This window comes from Rattus rattus, chromosome 4 (assembly GCF_011064425.1).
Source record: "Rattus rattus isolate New Zealand chromosome 4, Rrattus_CSIRO_v1, whole genome shotgun sequence".
Classification (NCBI taxonomy): domain Eukaryota; kingdom Metazoa; phylum Chordata; class Mammalia; order Rodentia; family Muridae; genus Rattus; species Rattus rattus.
The window spans coordinates 67,966,646-67,982,912 of NC_046157.1; the positions used below are offsets into that span (position 1 = coordinate 67,966,646).

General features: G+C 35.2%; 1 protein-coding gene across 7 annotated transcripts in view; it reads left to right on the top strand.

Moving 5' to 3' along the window:
• Window positions 1-2,354: 2,354 nt before the first annotated feature.
• Window positions 2,355-16,267, top strand: part of Robo2 (roundabout guidance receptor 2) — a 115,440-nt gene continuing 101,527 nt past the window's right edge. For 4 of the 7 annotated variants that reach the window (XM_032899163.1, XM_032899164.1, XM_032899165.1 and 1 more), the window contains exons 1-2: window positions 2,356-2,827; window positions 8,070-8,081. In XM_032899163.1, the coding sequence (XP_032755054.1) occupies window positions 2,677-2,827; window positions 8,070-8,081 (163 nt within the window). In that variant the 5' untranslated portion in view covers window positions 2,356-2,676. Of the gene's footprint in view, window positions 2,828-8,069; window positions 8,082-16,267 lie in introns of all 7 variants that reach the window. The other 3 variants (XM_032899166.1, XM_032899167.1, XM_032899168.1) reach the window with 2 other exon arrangements.

The following is a 16,267-nucleotide window of genomic DNA, read 5'->3' on the forward strand; positions in this document are numbered from 1 at the left end:
CATATTTACCCAAAAAACATGTGCAAAACAGCAAGCATTCCTACAGAAAGGTGCATTCTATTACTAAATAGAAATGGTGGCTCTGTAGGTCTTCTCGTGGTGTCCTTGACACCCCTTGGCTTCCTCAATTCTTCCTCCCATTCTTTCACAAGACTCACAGACCCACCTAATGTTTGGCTGTGGGTCTCTGCATCTGTTCCTATTCCCTGATGGACGGGACCCCTCAGAAGACAATGATGCTAGACTTCTGTCTGAACGCACAGCAGAGTATCATTAATAGTACCAGGGCTTGCCTCTCTCCCATGACATCGGTCTCAAGTTGGGCCAGACATTGGCTGGCCATTCCCTCAGTCTATTCTCGCTCTTTATCTCTGCCCATCTTGTAGGCAGGGCAAATTTGGGGTCAAAGGTTTAGTGCCCTCCTCTACTGGAAGTCCTGCCTGACCACATAAGCCTCAAAATATCATCTCCTTCCCCCACCACTATGCAGCTAGGAATCTCGGTTAGGAATTGTTTGATTTTACATTAGCTGAGGGAAGAAGACCTGCCAAGTCACCATACATGGAATGAGGGCAGGGGAGTGGCGGGCTGATCATTGGCAGGCACACATCTCTCTTTTGCTGTCATCTGGCTCTGGGTATCATGTGACCCGTTCTCTCACCCACTGCTTCTGTGACTGCCTCACTACGATGATCTGTAACCCAGAATTTTGAGTCAAGATAAGCTTTTTGCATTGTTGTTGTCAATAAGTCAATATTTAGCAGAAAACGTAACTAATGTTTTCCTGCATATGAAATTATCTCAGATGTAGGAGTCTGCTTAATTAGAAGGCAGACGGATACTTCTGAGATTATAGTTATCTGTATTTATGTTAATTTTTGATTTGTTACATAATGTATTGGATCTGCAACTCGATATTGTTGCTATTTTGTGCTTCTTAGTTTAGAATTGATCTTAAACTGTAAAAATAAGCCATCCTAATTGGTAAGTATAGAAAACTGCCAGTCTTGAAGCCACTCCTATTTACATAGCATTGATATTAGCAGGAATAAAAGGCATTAATTGTATAACTCTTGAGCTCTTCAAATGTGTGATAAATAGCTTACATGAATTATAATTTCCTCCTGCTGTGCTATTTTTACATATTTTAAAGCTGTATTTGGCATTCAGTATGTTGAAACAGACATTGTTCTTAGAACATTTTTTGTCAATGGCACACTTCATACTATGAAGAATTTAAATAGTTTGCCCCACACTAGAAACACAAGGAGTGGCCCTGTTGTTACAATTTGTCAATATGTTCCTAAGTCTGTGCTTTATGTCACTTGTGTATAAACTTTAAAGGTTCTATGATTAGTAGTTTGAATAGAGCATTTGGTGAAACAGAAAGATGTCCCCCTGTCTGAAAAGGACAACAATGAAAACTCTACACTAAGAATTTCTAAGTAGCACAGAATCATTAACGTGTGTCTATGTTTCAAGGGGGGAGTAATTGTGTTTCTTTTTGGTGTAGCTATGCAAGATTTCAAATATGGATAGTAATAAGGGTTTCTTAAGGCTTAAACCATAGTAAATAGAAATTCTAGGTAAATATGTAGACAGAGAATTCCAAGCATGATTGGTAGTAGGACATTGTGGCTAGCCATGCCACTGTCTATAAATCAGAACTATTGCACAGACACAGCAGTTTTCTTGTCGTTTTTGTTGTTCTTGTGTTGTTTTAAAACTAATGTTAGAAGTAACACATGTTCATTCAAACAAAAAAATGAGGGGGAAAAGTGGGACCAGGAAATGTAGAGAGAAAAGAGAGTGTAAGAGTAAACCTGAGAAGTCTGTGTGTGTGTGTGTGTGTGTGTGTGTGTGTGTGTGTGTAAGAGAGAGAGAGAGAGAGAGAGAGAGAGAGATCAATTCTTAAAACATGAGAATTTCCCAATAAGTATTGAACATGCAGAATTTATTTTTGAATACACTGATCTGATTTTGTAATAGAAAAAGAAAAATAATGTAAACTATTATAAGGTACTCGAAAAAATGCTTGAAAAACATTAGTGAAAATTGAGAGGTAATACAAGTGGAAATCTTTTTATTGTTTTGTTTGTGTAATTGTAAACTTGGAGTATAGTATATAGTTCTCAACTTTTTCAAATATTTATGTTTTCTATTTCAAGTGTTTGTATTGGTGGTCAGGAAAGGCAAAACAAACAAAAACTTTACTTCTTTATTTCCTTATCCTTTTACTCACTGTTCATTTTATCATTCTAGCAACTTCCTGATACAGAAGACAAATATTTCTTGTTTGAATATATTTTTAAGGTCTCACATTAAAATGCCTAAAATTATCATATTAAAAACAGTATAATTAGCTTACTTAATAAAAAAACACATATGACCCAAAACAGAAATGAATAGTATTTTTCCTTATTAGTGGAGTGTCCCCAGAATGGGACAAATTGGAAAGCCTGCCTTTAATTGTTTTGAGGAAGAAAAAGCTGTACACACATAACACGAATGAGTAACTTGACACACAACTAGTGGTCGGTTATAAAATTATCTTCTTAGTAGTAATTTCATGATCAATGAGTTTAATTTTGTCGATTGATGCACGTGTGTGCATAAAAAAGATAAGGATTACTATCTCTAAACCACTATTATGTATGTGACTGATGCTCTTTGATAATGCTGGCTCCTATCCCAAACAGGTATGATATCAAGGACGACTACACCCTGAGAATCAAAAAGGCCATAAGTGCAGATGAAGGTACCTATGTGTGCATCGCTGAGAATCGGGTGGGAAAAGTGGAAGCTTCTGCCACCCTCACTGTCCGAGGTAAGAGACTTAAGGAGTCAGAGAAAATGGAGCCAGGAGCTTAATACTGGTTCAGTTGGTAAGTTCATGTCTCCTCAAAATAGGAGGAGCTGCTAAGCATGATGGCGAACCAGTATGCTAACACAGGAGGGGCAGCCACAAAAGGATCACACATGGGAAGCCAGCATGCTCTATATAGCAAGACTATTTCAAAGTAAAGGAATATAATATACTGTTTTATGATTATAGTGAACTCAGATGTTCTGTCTTCCAAATCATTAGATTGCTTAAATAAATTGTCTTTCCTTTTTTTATTCTTTTTTTTCTTTTTTTATGGAATCCATAAAAAAATTCCAAATGCATTAAGAAGATCTGAACTAGTGTTCAATATAACACAATTAGTAAAATAATAAACTATTGTGACAGTACTCACTTCACTCTGCTATATATACACTCCAGCACATCTGATGAGTGGTAACCATATGCACCTTTCTTCACAGAGGTGATAGTTATGTATCCAGATAGAAGTAGCAAAAGGTGACTTTGAATTGGGGCAAAACTGATCTTGGAAATCTTACATTTCTCTTCACATGCCAGATTGAACTTGGGAATACAGAGTATCCATTCTCTGAGCACAAGTAACAATTGCCCTTGCCTACTTTCAAGCCTTTTCAACCTGTCTTCACTTTGGCTTTATGACTGCTAGGGAGGTTTTAAGCCATTACTTCTCAGTTTCACTCTATGATAGTCACTCACTTGAGGTGCTGTTGACACCATTGGCTCCAGATGAGACTTCTTGAGCTTGCCTTACATAGCAGGATTGAGGAAACCTTGTACACAGAATAACTTTTATTTTGCTAGTACCAACAATCTTTTGAAGATTAGTGTTTAATAGTAGCTTCTTAAGATCTCTAGTTATCATATCAATTTATCTATGAACTGTGTTTTTGAATTTTTGACAACCAATGATATTGAAAGATTTCCCATTTGTTTCTAGGGCTGTATGGTAAGACTCCAATAAATGCCAGTACCTAACTGTCTGCCAAATGCTATCTACTCACTTAACAGAGAGCAAGTATAACAAGATAAAGGGAACTGGCTAGAGCGTTGGTTTTCAATCTTCCTAACGCTGCAACCCTTTAATACAGGACTTCATGTTGTGGTAACTCCCAACAATAAAATTATTTTTGTTGCTCGTACATAACTATAATTTTGCTATTGTTATGAGTTATACTGTAAATATTTTTAGAGACCTACAGGGTGAGAAACACTAGTCTGGGATCATACTACTGATCAACCAGTCTCTCCAAACATGGAGTAATGCTCTGGCCTTGTCATGTAGGTAAAACTATTTTGCAAAGGTATGTCGTGCATTTTGGGCTGATGGTCAATGAGCACAAATGCACCAGCACATCTGCCGGGCAAACCTTAACCTCCTTCCACAGCGGGCTATGCTTCCTCTCAGCTCTCCACAGAGGAGGTTGGCAGCAACACAGTTGCAGCTCACCTTTTACCTTGCAAATTTTGCTCCTTAAAATTTTATAAATCAGGGAAAAGGTTTGGAGGAGGTTAAAAGTGAACGAAATAAGTCAGAAATCTGTAGTTTGATCTTCTTTCTGTTCAAAAAAATAAAAAGAGAGAAAAAAGAATTTATTCTCCAACACTTATTTGTCTCCAGGTACCTAGCAGGAAGCATGCATCTGTGTCCCTGAGAAGAAAGGTGCTTTCTTTTCTTTTCAATGGCTCTGTTCCTAAACAACCCCATACAGTTGTAGTCTCTTACAATCACTTTACTGTTAACGTAAATAAAAACAATTTAGGCAAAATTAGAAGTATTTGCTTATTAGCACTGTCATTGTTTGTTATTTAAGTCACAATAGCCTTAGTTGTTTATGAGCCAAATACACTTATTAATACTATATAATAAAAATATAGTAACTCATGCAAACAAGATAAAACTGTGCATTTAATCTACTTTGTGGATTATTTTAGATACGTTTAATTTATTCTTTTCTTCCTTCCCGGTTTCCTACCACATCCCCTCTTCCCCAGATCCATTCCTTCCTCAACCCTTTCTAGAAAAGAACAGGTCTCCTAGGGACATCAGATGAACACAGCACAACATATTATAGTTAAGAGTGGACAAGGCAACCCCATAGGAGGAGAAGGGTCTTAGGAATAGACAAAATAAGTCAGAGACAGCCACATTCCAACTGTCAGGAGTCTTCCCAAAACCACAAATCAACAACCCCAGCATATATGGAGAGGACATATTCTTAAATAGGTAGACTACTGTAAAAATAATTCATTTAAACCAGATCATCTCCAAGGGATGTTGGGGAGATTAAATGAATGGGCAAAAGTAAATAACCAACCCCAAAATATTCCATTCAAAATCTATTTGCTGGCTAACCAAATGCTGAGAATATGTGAGGATATGTTTGTTTGGAGAAGAAACAGATTTCCCGTTACATGTGAGTGCTTGGGCCAAAAAGACTTGAAGCAAGGGGGGGAGGGTTGGGAGGGGAACACCCATAAGGAAGGGGAAGGGGGAGGGGGATGTTTGCCCGGAAACCGGGAAAGGGAATAACACTCGAAATGTATATAAGAAATACTCAAGTTAATAATAATAATAATATAAAAAAAAGACTTGCAATGATCTGTTGGCATCAAGAACTTCCTCAGCTAACTGAATTCCTAATTCATTGAGAATGTTATGTTTAGCTGTTCATTTAATACATTGTGTTCCTTGTACATAGGAAGCGAACCTACAACACTGATAGAGGGCATTGTTTTGTAAGGTGATTGCATTTTTTTTTAAAGATCAGCAAAGTTAATTGCTCGTTCTCTTTTGTATAGCATGTAAATAAATTAGAGTGTCTTTTCCTCAGTGGTATGAAAATGTCATTCATTGAAGATGGCGACTTCAAAATCCTGGCTAAATAATAATGGTGTATCTCCATAGAACCAGGAAATGTTCAGTAAATTATTATTTAAAACATGTTTTACCATTAAGATAAGCAGTTGGAACATCTCACACTACAAGGCTAATGGGGGTAAAATTATGACTTTTATTTTCCTTCTATGTCTGTTTCCTTATGCACATAAATGAAATATTCAACCTCTCACTGGGTCGCTTTATTAGAGTGAGGTCAGCTTACCCAAGAGGCCATGTCCATTTTAATCCATTTAATGCTGGAACGCAGTTGAGTTTAATTTGCTGCTTCTGAGAACACTCACCTGCTGATTTTCACAAGGAACTGGTGCTATGGAACAAGGGCCTGCAGTTTTATTGTCATGTTTATATGGAAATTATATCAATATGCGAATGTTCACCCATTGGGGATGCTATAAGGAGTTTTATAATCAACACTTGAAACAAAAGTCGCTTCAGCTTTTTTGTTTGATTGATTACTTTCAAAAAACATGATAACAAGCATGGTTATCAGATGAAGTTTGTCATCAAGTAGACAAACAAATGTTTCCAAAAAGACCAGTAATAGAACTTTAATTTGTAATAATCAAATTAAAGACTTTAAGTAACGCGTAAATGGTTCTTGAATATGAGGTTAAAACAGCAGCTTCTTTTATGCAAGCAATTTTCCTCCTTCTTCAGTTTCTTCCTTGGCTTGCTATGAAAATTATCTCATTAGAAGACATTTCCCAAGGCAATAAAGTAAAAATCTTCAAAATTAGTCTAAAGTGCATGTAAAATATACTACTTATTTTAACGTGATTCCTTACTATAGTTTCCTCTCTTTTCCTTCACATCACAATCTGAGAAGACAGTATTTCTTAGGACATGATATTTGAAAGTCAATTCTACTTTGCAGTTAAATTAGCATGAATTCAAAATTGCTTTCTTCCTCCTACAGGATACTGTCACAAGCCAGAGAAATTATTAATGAGGGTAAAGGAAGAAATCATAATGTCTATTTTATGTTGTTTCTTGGTTATTTGTTGCAGGCCTTTCTGTCCATCCAACAGGGAAGTGATGGTTCATCAGGCCCCTTCTCAATGCTTCCCTACAACAAACATACCACAAAATATGCCAGTGTCCTACTTATATTTCCTAATTAGTATTTCCTAGCCATAAAAACTGCTAATTATAAAAGTTACCTCTCATATACATCTAAATATACTGTTATTTTCAAAGATTACACGAATACACAATTATGATGGACATGTTGATTAGATGGGCAGCTATAAGACATACAGCTAATGTATTCATCTTATCAAGCCCAGACATCAGCATCAAGATATATTCCCACTAGAAATGAACTATTATTCACTAGGGTTATATGTGCTGGAATATGGTTCAATGGCCTATTGGATGGAAAGATTTGTATTTTAATTGTATACTTTATATATAGTTAACTATTATAAATACATTTTTCGCTTGTATACAAGGACCATATGTTTTCTAATGCATATTTGTTGCTTTTATATGGAATGGTTGTTTGTTCACACTGATTTGAAATTATCTTAAAGAAAATATTAACCTTTTAGGTCCCTTAAAGTTGCAGTCACTCAGAGAGAGGGCGGCCTATTATCATGGATGTTAGTAATTCAAAGTTATGGTATTATACCAAAAAGTGATGTGTTAGCTGAAGCATCATTTTGAAGCCATGCTCAGTGAGAATCAACATGTCAGTCACTGCTTCGTCACAGAGCCAGCAGCGGTGAGGGCGCTAGCTGGGATCCAATGGCATGTCTCAACCTATTTGTTAGATTGGTTACAATTCTATGGATGGAAAGCAAATTGCTCCTCAATTATTGCCTTCTATAAGTTGTATCAAGTACATGTTTATACTTCATGAAATGGTTCTGACAAGCAATGCCTGGAATCCAATTGCTATTTAATTCCGGCAGTGAGACCTTATACTTTCAAAATGATGTTTGCTACATTTTGGCTTGAATAGTCATATCAGTCTGTTCTTAACCTTGGGGTAGCATTTGGCCCCTTAACTTGAAGTCTTTGGAATAGTAATTAAAATAAATGATGAAGGTAAATCTAAGCTATCCCTTTAAGTTCTCACAGTTAGTCCTGTGGTTAAAAACTAACCTTTTCTTAAAGTTATGCTTATGTCTTTCAGTTTTAACAGATTTGGAACCTTGTTCATAAATGAATTATGAGAATAGATGTCACTCTATTGTCCATACTTAAATGTAACATTACACATCATGCATTCTGATAATTTTCTTTTCTTTTTTTTTTTAAATTTCTTTTTATGTTCTCACCACACCATTGTAATGTCTACAGTTCGCCCTGTTGGTAAGTAACCATCCTTCTACCCATTTGGCATGGCTTTGCGCAGTGCTTCATAAATCATGCCTAGTAGCATTTGTCATAATTAAGTATATTTATTCACCCATGGTAAAATGCTTCATGAGGGACTATCTGCTACAACCATTGTTCCTGGCTTTTCAGTTGCTTTAGTAAACCATTTTTGTCTCAAAAGAGGAAGGAGTTAGTATCAATTTTCAGACAAAATAACATATTTTATTAATATGTTGAAAACTCTGAACTTTTCCTAAGGAGGAAGATATAATGCTATGGTTGTTTTTTTATTATATGTGCAATGACCTATGTTTGATATTCCTGGAGAAAGAAGACTATACACTAAATTGAGATGACTATTTCTTATTTGCTTGCTTCATTTTAAGCCAATCAGACTCCTCATTTTGGGGGTTCTCTCTCTTTGTGTCTGCTCACTTTCATTTCTATAGACAAAATTTATTGGGAATTTGCTATATGTCATTGTAAAGTGGATCCTTAACATTAGTGTGGGGAGATTGGGGAGATCTGTGTTCTTTGGCATGTATAGTTAGTGTTTGTGGCTTAATATCCCATTATTGCTTTGGCTTTGCAAAAGTGAATAGCATGTGCTTGCAGAAATCTAAATGCTAACTATTTGTGAATGTTTTAATGATGAAATGCTTCAAAAGTCACTAAATTAAGAACACCAATTATAGTTTTGCATATCTTACCAATGAAAATGTTTAAAGAAATTTTGTAAGATGAATATATGGATGTATAAATACCTGGATAAATGGATAGTTTCAGCATTTTTTTAAGAAAAAATATTCTCTATAGCATTTTAATAATATATTCAGTCTCCATGACACTATAAATTATCTATCTAGCTTCAAATGCCTTCTTAATATACTGAGCAGAAATTATTGACATTTGATGTTAATTTATCCAAACACCCTCTTTGGTTGAAACTCTTATATATATATAAGAGTTTCCGGGCCAACATCCCCCTAACCCCTCCTCCTCCCCTTCTATATGGGTGTTCCCCTCCCCATCCTCCCCCCATTACCGCCCTCCCTGAAACTCTTACTATAAGTTTGTTTTTATATTAGTAATAAGTGAAGGCAACAAAACTTTGGTTTCTTAATGAAGAGATCTCATTGATTCATATCTTCATATTCCTACTACTTGGTATCTGATAAGTAAAGTACACCATCCTACACGCTCTGTAGGAATGAACTGGGCTTAACATAGACCATACATACGAAGTTTCTCTAAATCTTCTTTTTCTAACTCTTGGGACTATTTTCAAGTAAATCTATTGTTTTTCATAACAAAGAGTTTTTAAATTCTCTTAAGATATAAACTTAGTTAAAGTAATTTTAAATTGGAAATTTTTGAAATATAACAGTATAACCAATTATACTTTTCAGAATGGATGCTGGGGAACTGAGGACAGTGATACAATAATCTCAATGCTCATTTCTTGTCACTGTAGTTTTAATTATAGCTATGTTTTAGGAACAGCCGTTTTTTAATAATAATTATGTTACAATTGATGGTTATTTAAAAATAGTAAGAAAACGAGGAATCCTAAGATGTGGTAGAAAAAACAAAGAGAGGCGTTATTCTGCAACGTGACCATTCTATGGCCAGAACTGTCTTACCTGTCTCTAGGGTTGATAGTCTCTGATAGGGCTATTCTAGAACTCTGCTTTGCTTGAACATCATTCTGGAGCTGAGAGTCTGCTATGTGATCATTCTAGATCCAATACTGTACTCTAGCACCATTCTAAAGTTGATACTCTTCTGACCATTCTAGAGCTGATACTCTTCTGACCATTCTAGAGCTGATGCTCTTTAAGGTGGCCATTTCATTGCATTTCCTCTCTCAGCATCTCTGAACTGGATAGACTGACCTATAAATGTATCAAAAACTAAATTCATCATTGAAATTTATTATAGTAAACTGTATTAGCTAAGCTATGCATGCATAAAGTGCATACCCATCAAAGACTGTAAGGACTAAGGCACAGTAATCAATGGTCCTCATTCTCAGTGCTAAAATAGATGAAAGCTCTTCTCAACAGAAATGACTGCAGAAGGAACGCTTCCGATATTGTAATTGAAACAAGCGATTTTCAAGTGAAAAGAAAAGAAATAAACTCACTTAGCGATTTTAGTAGCTAGAAATAATGTGCTCATAGAAATGACCTCTGAGCTTCTATGATTTAACAAGTTCTCAGATCACAAAACATACTTCACTAGTTCTGCTTCATTTGCCACTTTAAACAAAGGACAAAGGCGGCGGTTGGAACATCATGGCACGTTCCTTGTTCTGAGTTGTAGCTGTCACCTGCAGTGAGTTTCATAAGTTACTTCCAAATTTATCCTTGTTTGAAACAATTTCGTAAATTCCCATTGGACTGGAAATAAAGAATAGCTTTTTGACACATTATACTTTATCTTAGAAAGTCTGTCATTTCATAAATCTGTCTGGAATGACTTATGACAGTGCTCAGAAGTCTGAAGAGCTGTACTTCACACGTGACAACGGCTATGAACTTGGGAAATTGAAAGTTAGATGTGTTTTCATTGGATTAGTGAGGAAAAGACTGACAGTGAAGAGATTAGAGTGCCATGTCCCTGCATTAGCTCTTAAAACGACTTTCAATGTACTAAGTATAGACATTAAAACTTTTATAATAAGGCTAACAGGTACACACCGACTGAAACAATGAATTATATGCATCGTTGAAAACTTATTATTATTCAAATGTGTCAGTGGAGTCAAACACAAGTATTTTTCAACTTTGAGGATCTTACATATAGCATAAAGAATATTCTAAAACGTACATCATACAGATAATAAAAAATTACTTTCTTATTCTAATAGAAATAGGGGAATATATTTTCAAACATATAGTCTAGAGAAAAGTACCTGAATTCATCTGATAAAAGGATTTTAAAAGAAAAGTATGAATCAAATTCAGATTTGGAAGCACTTAAGATTTCAGAAAACAATTGCTTTGTTATTCCAGATGAAGCTTTTTTATGTTATCCAGAGAAACCCAATTTGGAATTATTGAGAACTTCAAACTGAGAATTTGTTCAAAGATAACTTAGGAGACGCAATCAAGTGTTAAAGTGACAGCAAGTTTATTACCACATGCAAATCACATTTGGAATTACACACACGCATTACTGCATTTTGAGATTCTATACAAATTTTGCTGTAGGGAAGATCTTGAATGCCATCAATCGCACACTTCTCATTGGAGGAAAACATTTGCTGTATTACAGTTATTCATTTGAAATGTCACCAATGTCTCAGCATGAGTCCTCTTATCTGTCTGTCATATACTGGGTTAGCACAAAATCTAGATCAACACCCCTTTGACAATGAACCCACCAAGCCATACTGATTTACTTTTGACACTGTTCCTAATGCGAGACTCACAGGAGAGCAAAACGTGCATCTGAGGGCAAAGCTAGCTATGAATAGTGAAGGAAGTATTTGTTTACTTGGAAACGTCTTCTGACGATACAAAAACGGCCTCAATAGGAAGCCTACCTCCTTTCCTATCACCATCTGCTCTATTTTCCTATTAGAAGTCTTACTCCAGCATAAAAATAAAAATGAACATCTATTTTGGAGATGGGCAACACATTTTTTTTCCCAGCAGTAATTCAAAACACGATGAGCAATTTGGAAAAGAACTGTCAAACGTCCCAGCTGCCTTGCCTGTGGAGCTGCGCTCTCTTCCGTTTTCTGTCTTGTTCACCATATGCTGCTGCTGATTGCCTCAGCTAGAGAGGAAAAGCAGAGCGAGTTCGGTGAAACTTTTGGAAATCAGGAATAGCAGACATCCTATATAACTTCATAGAAATCTTTAATCATTTACCAATTTAGTCACAAAAAAATGTTTGCTACATTTTGTTAGAATGTGTCAATGCAAGTATTTATAAGCACTCAGGAATTACATGTTATTGCACCAAAAAAAAAAAACCAAAACCAAACAAAACAAAACAAAACAAAAAAACCCACCATGTTAAATGATTTAGTTTTAAAGAAACAGAGCTAGAGAAATGTCTCCGTCGTTCAGAGCACTGGCTGCTCTTCCACCACACGCATGGCGACTCACAACCATCTGTAATTCCAATTCATGGTGATTCCACATCCATTTCCGGCATCCATGGTCACTGTTCACATTCAAAGAACTGCCATACATGCCAGCAAAGCATGTATATATGTAAATTACACTTTTAAGGAAGAACGAACAGAAAACTCCATTTTTTTTTTCTCTCTCTTTTTTTTTTTTTTTTTCCAGAGCTGGGGACCGAACCCAGGGCCTTGCGCTTGCTAGGCAAGCGCTCTACCACTGAGCTAAATCCCCAACCCCAGAAAACTGCATTTTTAAACAGAAATCCTTAACATATTTTATCCGCACATTAGCTAGTTATGTTTGTACGTTAGAGTAGAATTTAATTATTGCATGATCAAATACTTTTATTCTTGAACGAAGCAAACAATCAAAAGACAATAAAAATTTTATTTGGAGAAAATTATAACTCATACTTGACTTAGAGATTAAGGTGTCAAACATTTCCAAACCTTTCGTGTTCCACTTAAGCTCGAAATTTAGTGTTTGTACATCACTTAATATGCGATTTCAGTTACTTTTAGAATTAGAAAGCTGTAGTCCTTACACTTCATCTTGAAATTTGTCCTAGAGATGTTCATGTGTGTTTTTTAAGGAGATCTGTGTGTGGATTCTCAGCCTTCCCTCTCCCTTGGAAAAGCTATTATTCAAATGGCCTAAAGTGGCCGTCTCCTACTCACAAGCTCTCTGTTTTCTGTCCCTGGTAATAAAAGGCTGTTGGCTTTTATTGGTGGTGGGTTCTTCTTAATGAATTCTTACCAATGCCTGCTTTTTTCACTTTTTTATATTTATGGCTTACATAAAAAAACTTATTTATGTCTTATACATTTCAATAGTGTTTTCATCATAGGGAACATATCTTTGCATAGGGTAGTTTTAAAGAAGAAGTGCAGTTGTGTATTATTCCTAATACTGGACTGACCTTAGCCCGTGTAAGTCATAGCATGCAAGCTACCAAACAAGAACAAATTACTTTTGAAATTATTACATAATGCCTTTGTCCACAGTTCTCAGAGTGTGGGAAAGAGGTTCTTCTGCTTTGATATTGAATGGTAGTTTACTAAATTATGAAGCTAACAGAATAATTTTCCCACCTGACTGATGTTTTACTATTCTGTAAGATTGTTCTTGTTCTTTCTTCCTATGATTTTAATGTGTTAGCCTCCAGCATTGATCATCTGGTATCTAATGTTTCTGAGAGACAATAAAATCCCTTAACTTATGGTTTATTAACTTTTTATGAAAATGTTTACTTCTCTAATATTTTGTTCATTCCTTCAAATACACTGGTTATGCTTGCTAGTCTCTCTCAATGGTGCTTCTTTATCACTTCTCTACAATAACAGTTTTGATATGTATTTGAATAATAACTGAAAAATCTCCCTTTTTTCAATTTCCAAGTATTTCTTGTTATTTAAATATACTTGACCTCTTTATTTCCTCTATTTTCCTTATTTCTTTGTTAAACTTCCCCTTTCAATCACCTATTTCTTTTTCTTGGCCCATTTACTTATTTCTTATAACTTTGGTGGGCATAAATCTTTAGATAGAAATGGTTAGGGTACTGTCTCATTAGACAATACGAAGTTTTCTAAAATATGGTTTACTTTTTCCTTCTTTGAGTAAGTTTTAGAGGTTATGAGTTCATTACATTTATCATGATCTTGCCTTTGTCACTATTTAAATGGATAATTAGTTGACATGCTGATCCAATGAACTTAAATCCTGTTTTGATCTCTCTCTGGTTACTACTTATTTAGTTAAATGCATACAACTAAGGCTTGCTTGTTTTGAAAATGGAAGCTGGTTCAGAGACTTTCAGTATCCCTACTTGGAAAGTTTTCTTAACATTCTGTAAAAACCATTTGATTTCATGGTATCTTTATACTTGCTAATAGAGAGCAGAACTACAAGATAAGTGCATTTTCATGAGACCCCTATTCTTTTCCATTCATCTTCTCTACTTCCTAAAAAAGGATGTTCTTTCACTGTGGGAGGTCTCTCTTGCTGCACAAACAAATGCCACACAGCTAGTTAGTTGGAATGACAGCCATTTCTTATGAGGAAATTTTGTAGATATAACTTCCAAACAAACGCATGACTTGGGGGAGGGGGATGACACCTTCCACACTTATTTGGGTTATGTCCTCAGAATTTTGGGAGGTAAACCCCTTGTGGTCTTTATTGGATGCCCACTACTATCACAGAGTGTAGAGGCTGCCCACTATACTTTAATGACTAGAACCCAATCCTTTCTGTGCTGTATTAGTGACTTTGTTATTGTTATTATAAGATGCTATGGCCAAGTTGACTTATAAAAGAAAGTGTTTAATTTGAGATTCATGGTTCCTGATGGGTACAGTTTATGATCGGATACCGTGGTGGTTAGTACAGTAATAGCCTGGTTCTAGAGCAATGTCTGAAGCTTAAGTGCTGATCCACAAGAACAAGGCAGAGAGACTTTTGAAGAGTGCTTGCCTCCAGCAAAGATACACCTCCTAATCCTTCCTGAAAGTTCCACCAAAAGGGAACCAACATTCATACCTGTTATCCTATGTAGACCATTTTTCCTTGAACCACTACATGCATTTTATAGCCTATGTCTCTGTCTTCACCTACTGAGAACAGCTACTTGCTTATAACCAGTGCCCTTTAGAAATCTTATATAATCATTTAAGTTCACCTAATTAGAATAAAGTTCTTAAAGTAAACTAGGTAGAAGCATTAATAAAATACTCTGTAAACACATTGTATACCATAACATATCAGTAGAAACAACACCCAAGAATGAAGATTTAGCGGACCATTTAAAATCCAGATATCACTGTAGGCTTCGCTCTTTCAATAAGCTTTCTAAATTTAGTTTAGTGTTCTGCCCAGTCATAGCTTATTTGCTGGGTATCACACTTGGATCCAGATTACATTCAGAGAATCAAAGAATAACCTTTTGCAATATCAAAAGATAAAGTCAGACTTGAAAGAGGACAGAAATGAGAAAGGTATCCAACACGGATTCTCATTCTTTTCTGTGCTTGATTGATAAGCAGAATATTTAAAAATCAGTTATTTTTCATGTTATTAACTTCTTTTCTTCTATGCAATATCAGGGAATGGAAGAAAAAAATCTTTATGGAGCATCATAAAACATTATAGATCACTAAATATAAAGGGTTTAAATGCTCACGTTTGTAGTTTTCTCATATATGAATAAAACAAAAGCAATGTTTTGATTTTGTACTTAAGGTACAAATCAGATCTTTTTTAAAGATATAAATGCTCACCTCTGAAATACTATAAGTTGAATAAATCATATTAATATATGAAACATACCTTATAAGAAGTCAAATTTTTATTTGTAGAAATTATGAGAAATTTCCATAGTGTTGTCAGGAATTATTCTGTAATGTGCATAAAACAAATATTACAGGTAACATTTGAATTACTATGAAATTTATTTAAATATATTATGTTACTCAGGGGATTGTTTCATGATTATATGCATTAAATATATCAAATTGAAATCCAATTAAAATTTGAGCTACATGTTTCTGAATATATTTTAAAATTGCTTGGCCAGTATTAGTTTTGAAATTTATCATTGATGTTATTTTCATCTGCTGTACAAGTACTGTTGTGGTCTTTCTTTTGTTTTGAGAAGTAGTATAACCCTTAGCATGTTGTAAGTACATGCCAAATGTTGGTACACTTACTTAATATACACATACACATACATACATTAGTAGTTAATATTGCCGGGAAAATGTTTATGCAAGCAGCATTAAATAGTGCCATAAAAAGATCAAGCAACATTAATAGTAACAGGCCAGTGTCATATCTTTCATTCTGCTAGTATTAGATAAAATGCAACAAAAAGAAAGCACTAATGACTTAGGATGGTGCCTTACTAAGCGTGTAATTAATGTTATTAAGAAACATCGCAATTGCATATTAAAATTCCGTTAACGAAGCAACCATTCAGTACCAGGACATTTGTTCCTTGGTTGCATTTTTTTTTCTTCTGCTTTGCTTTTGCTTTTTCTG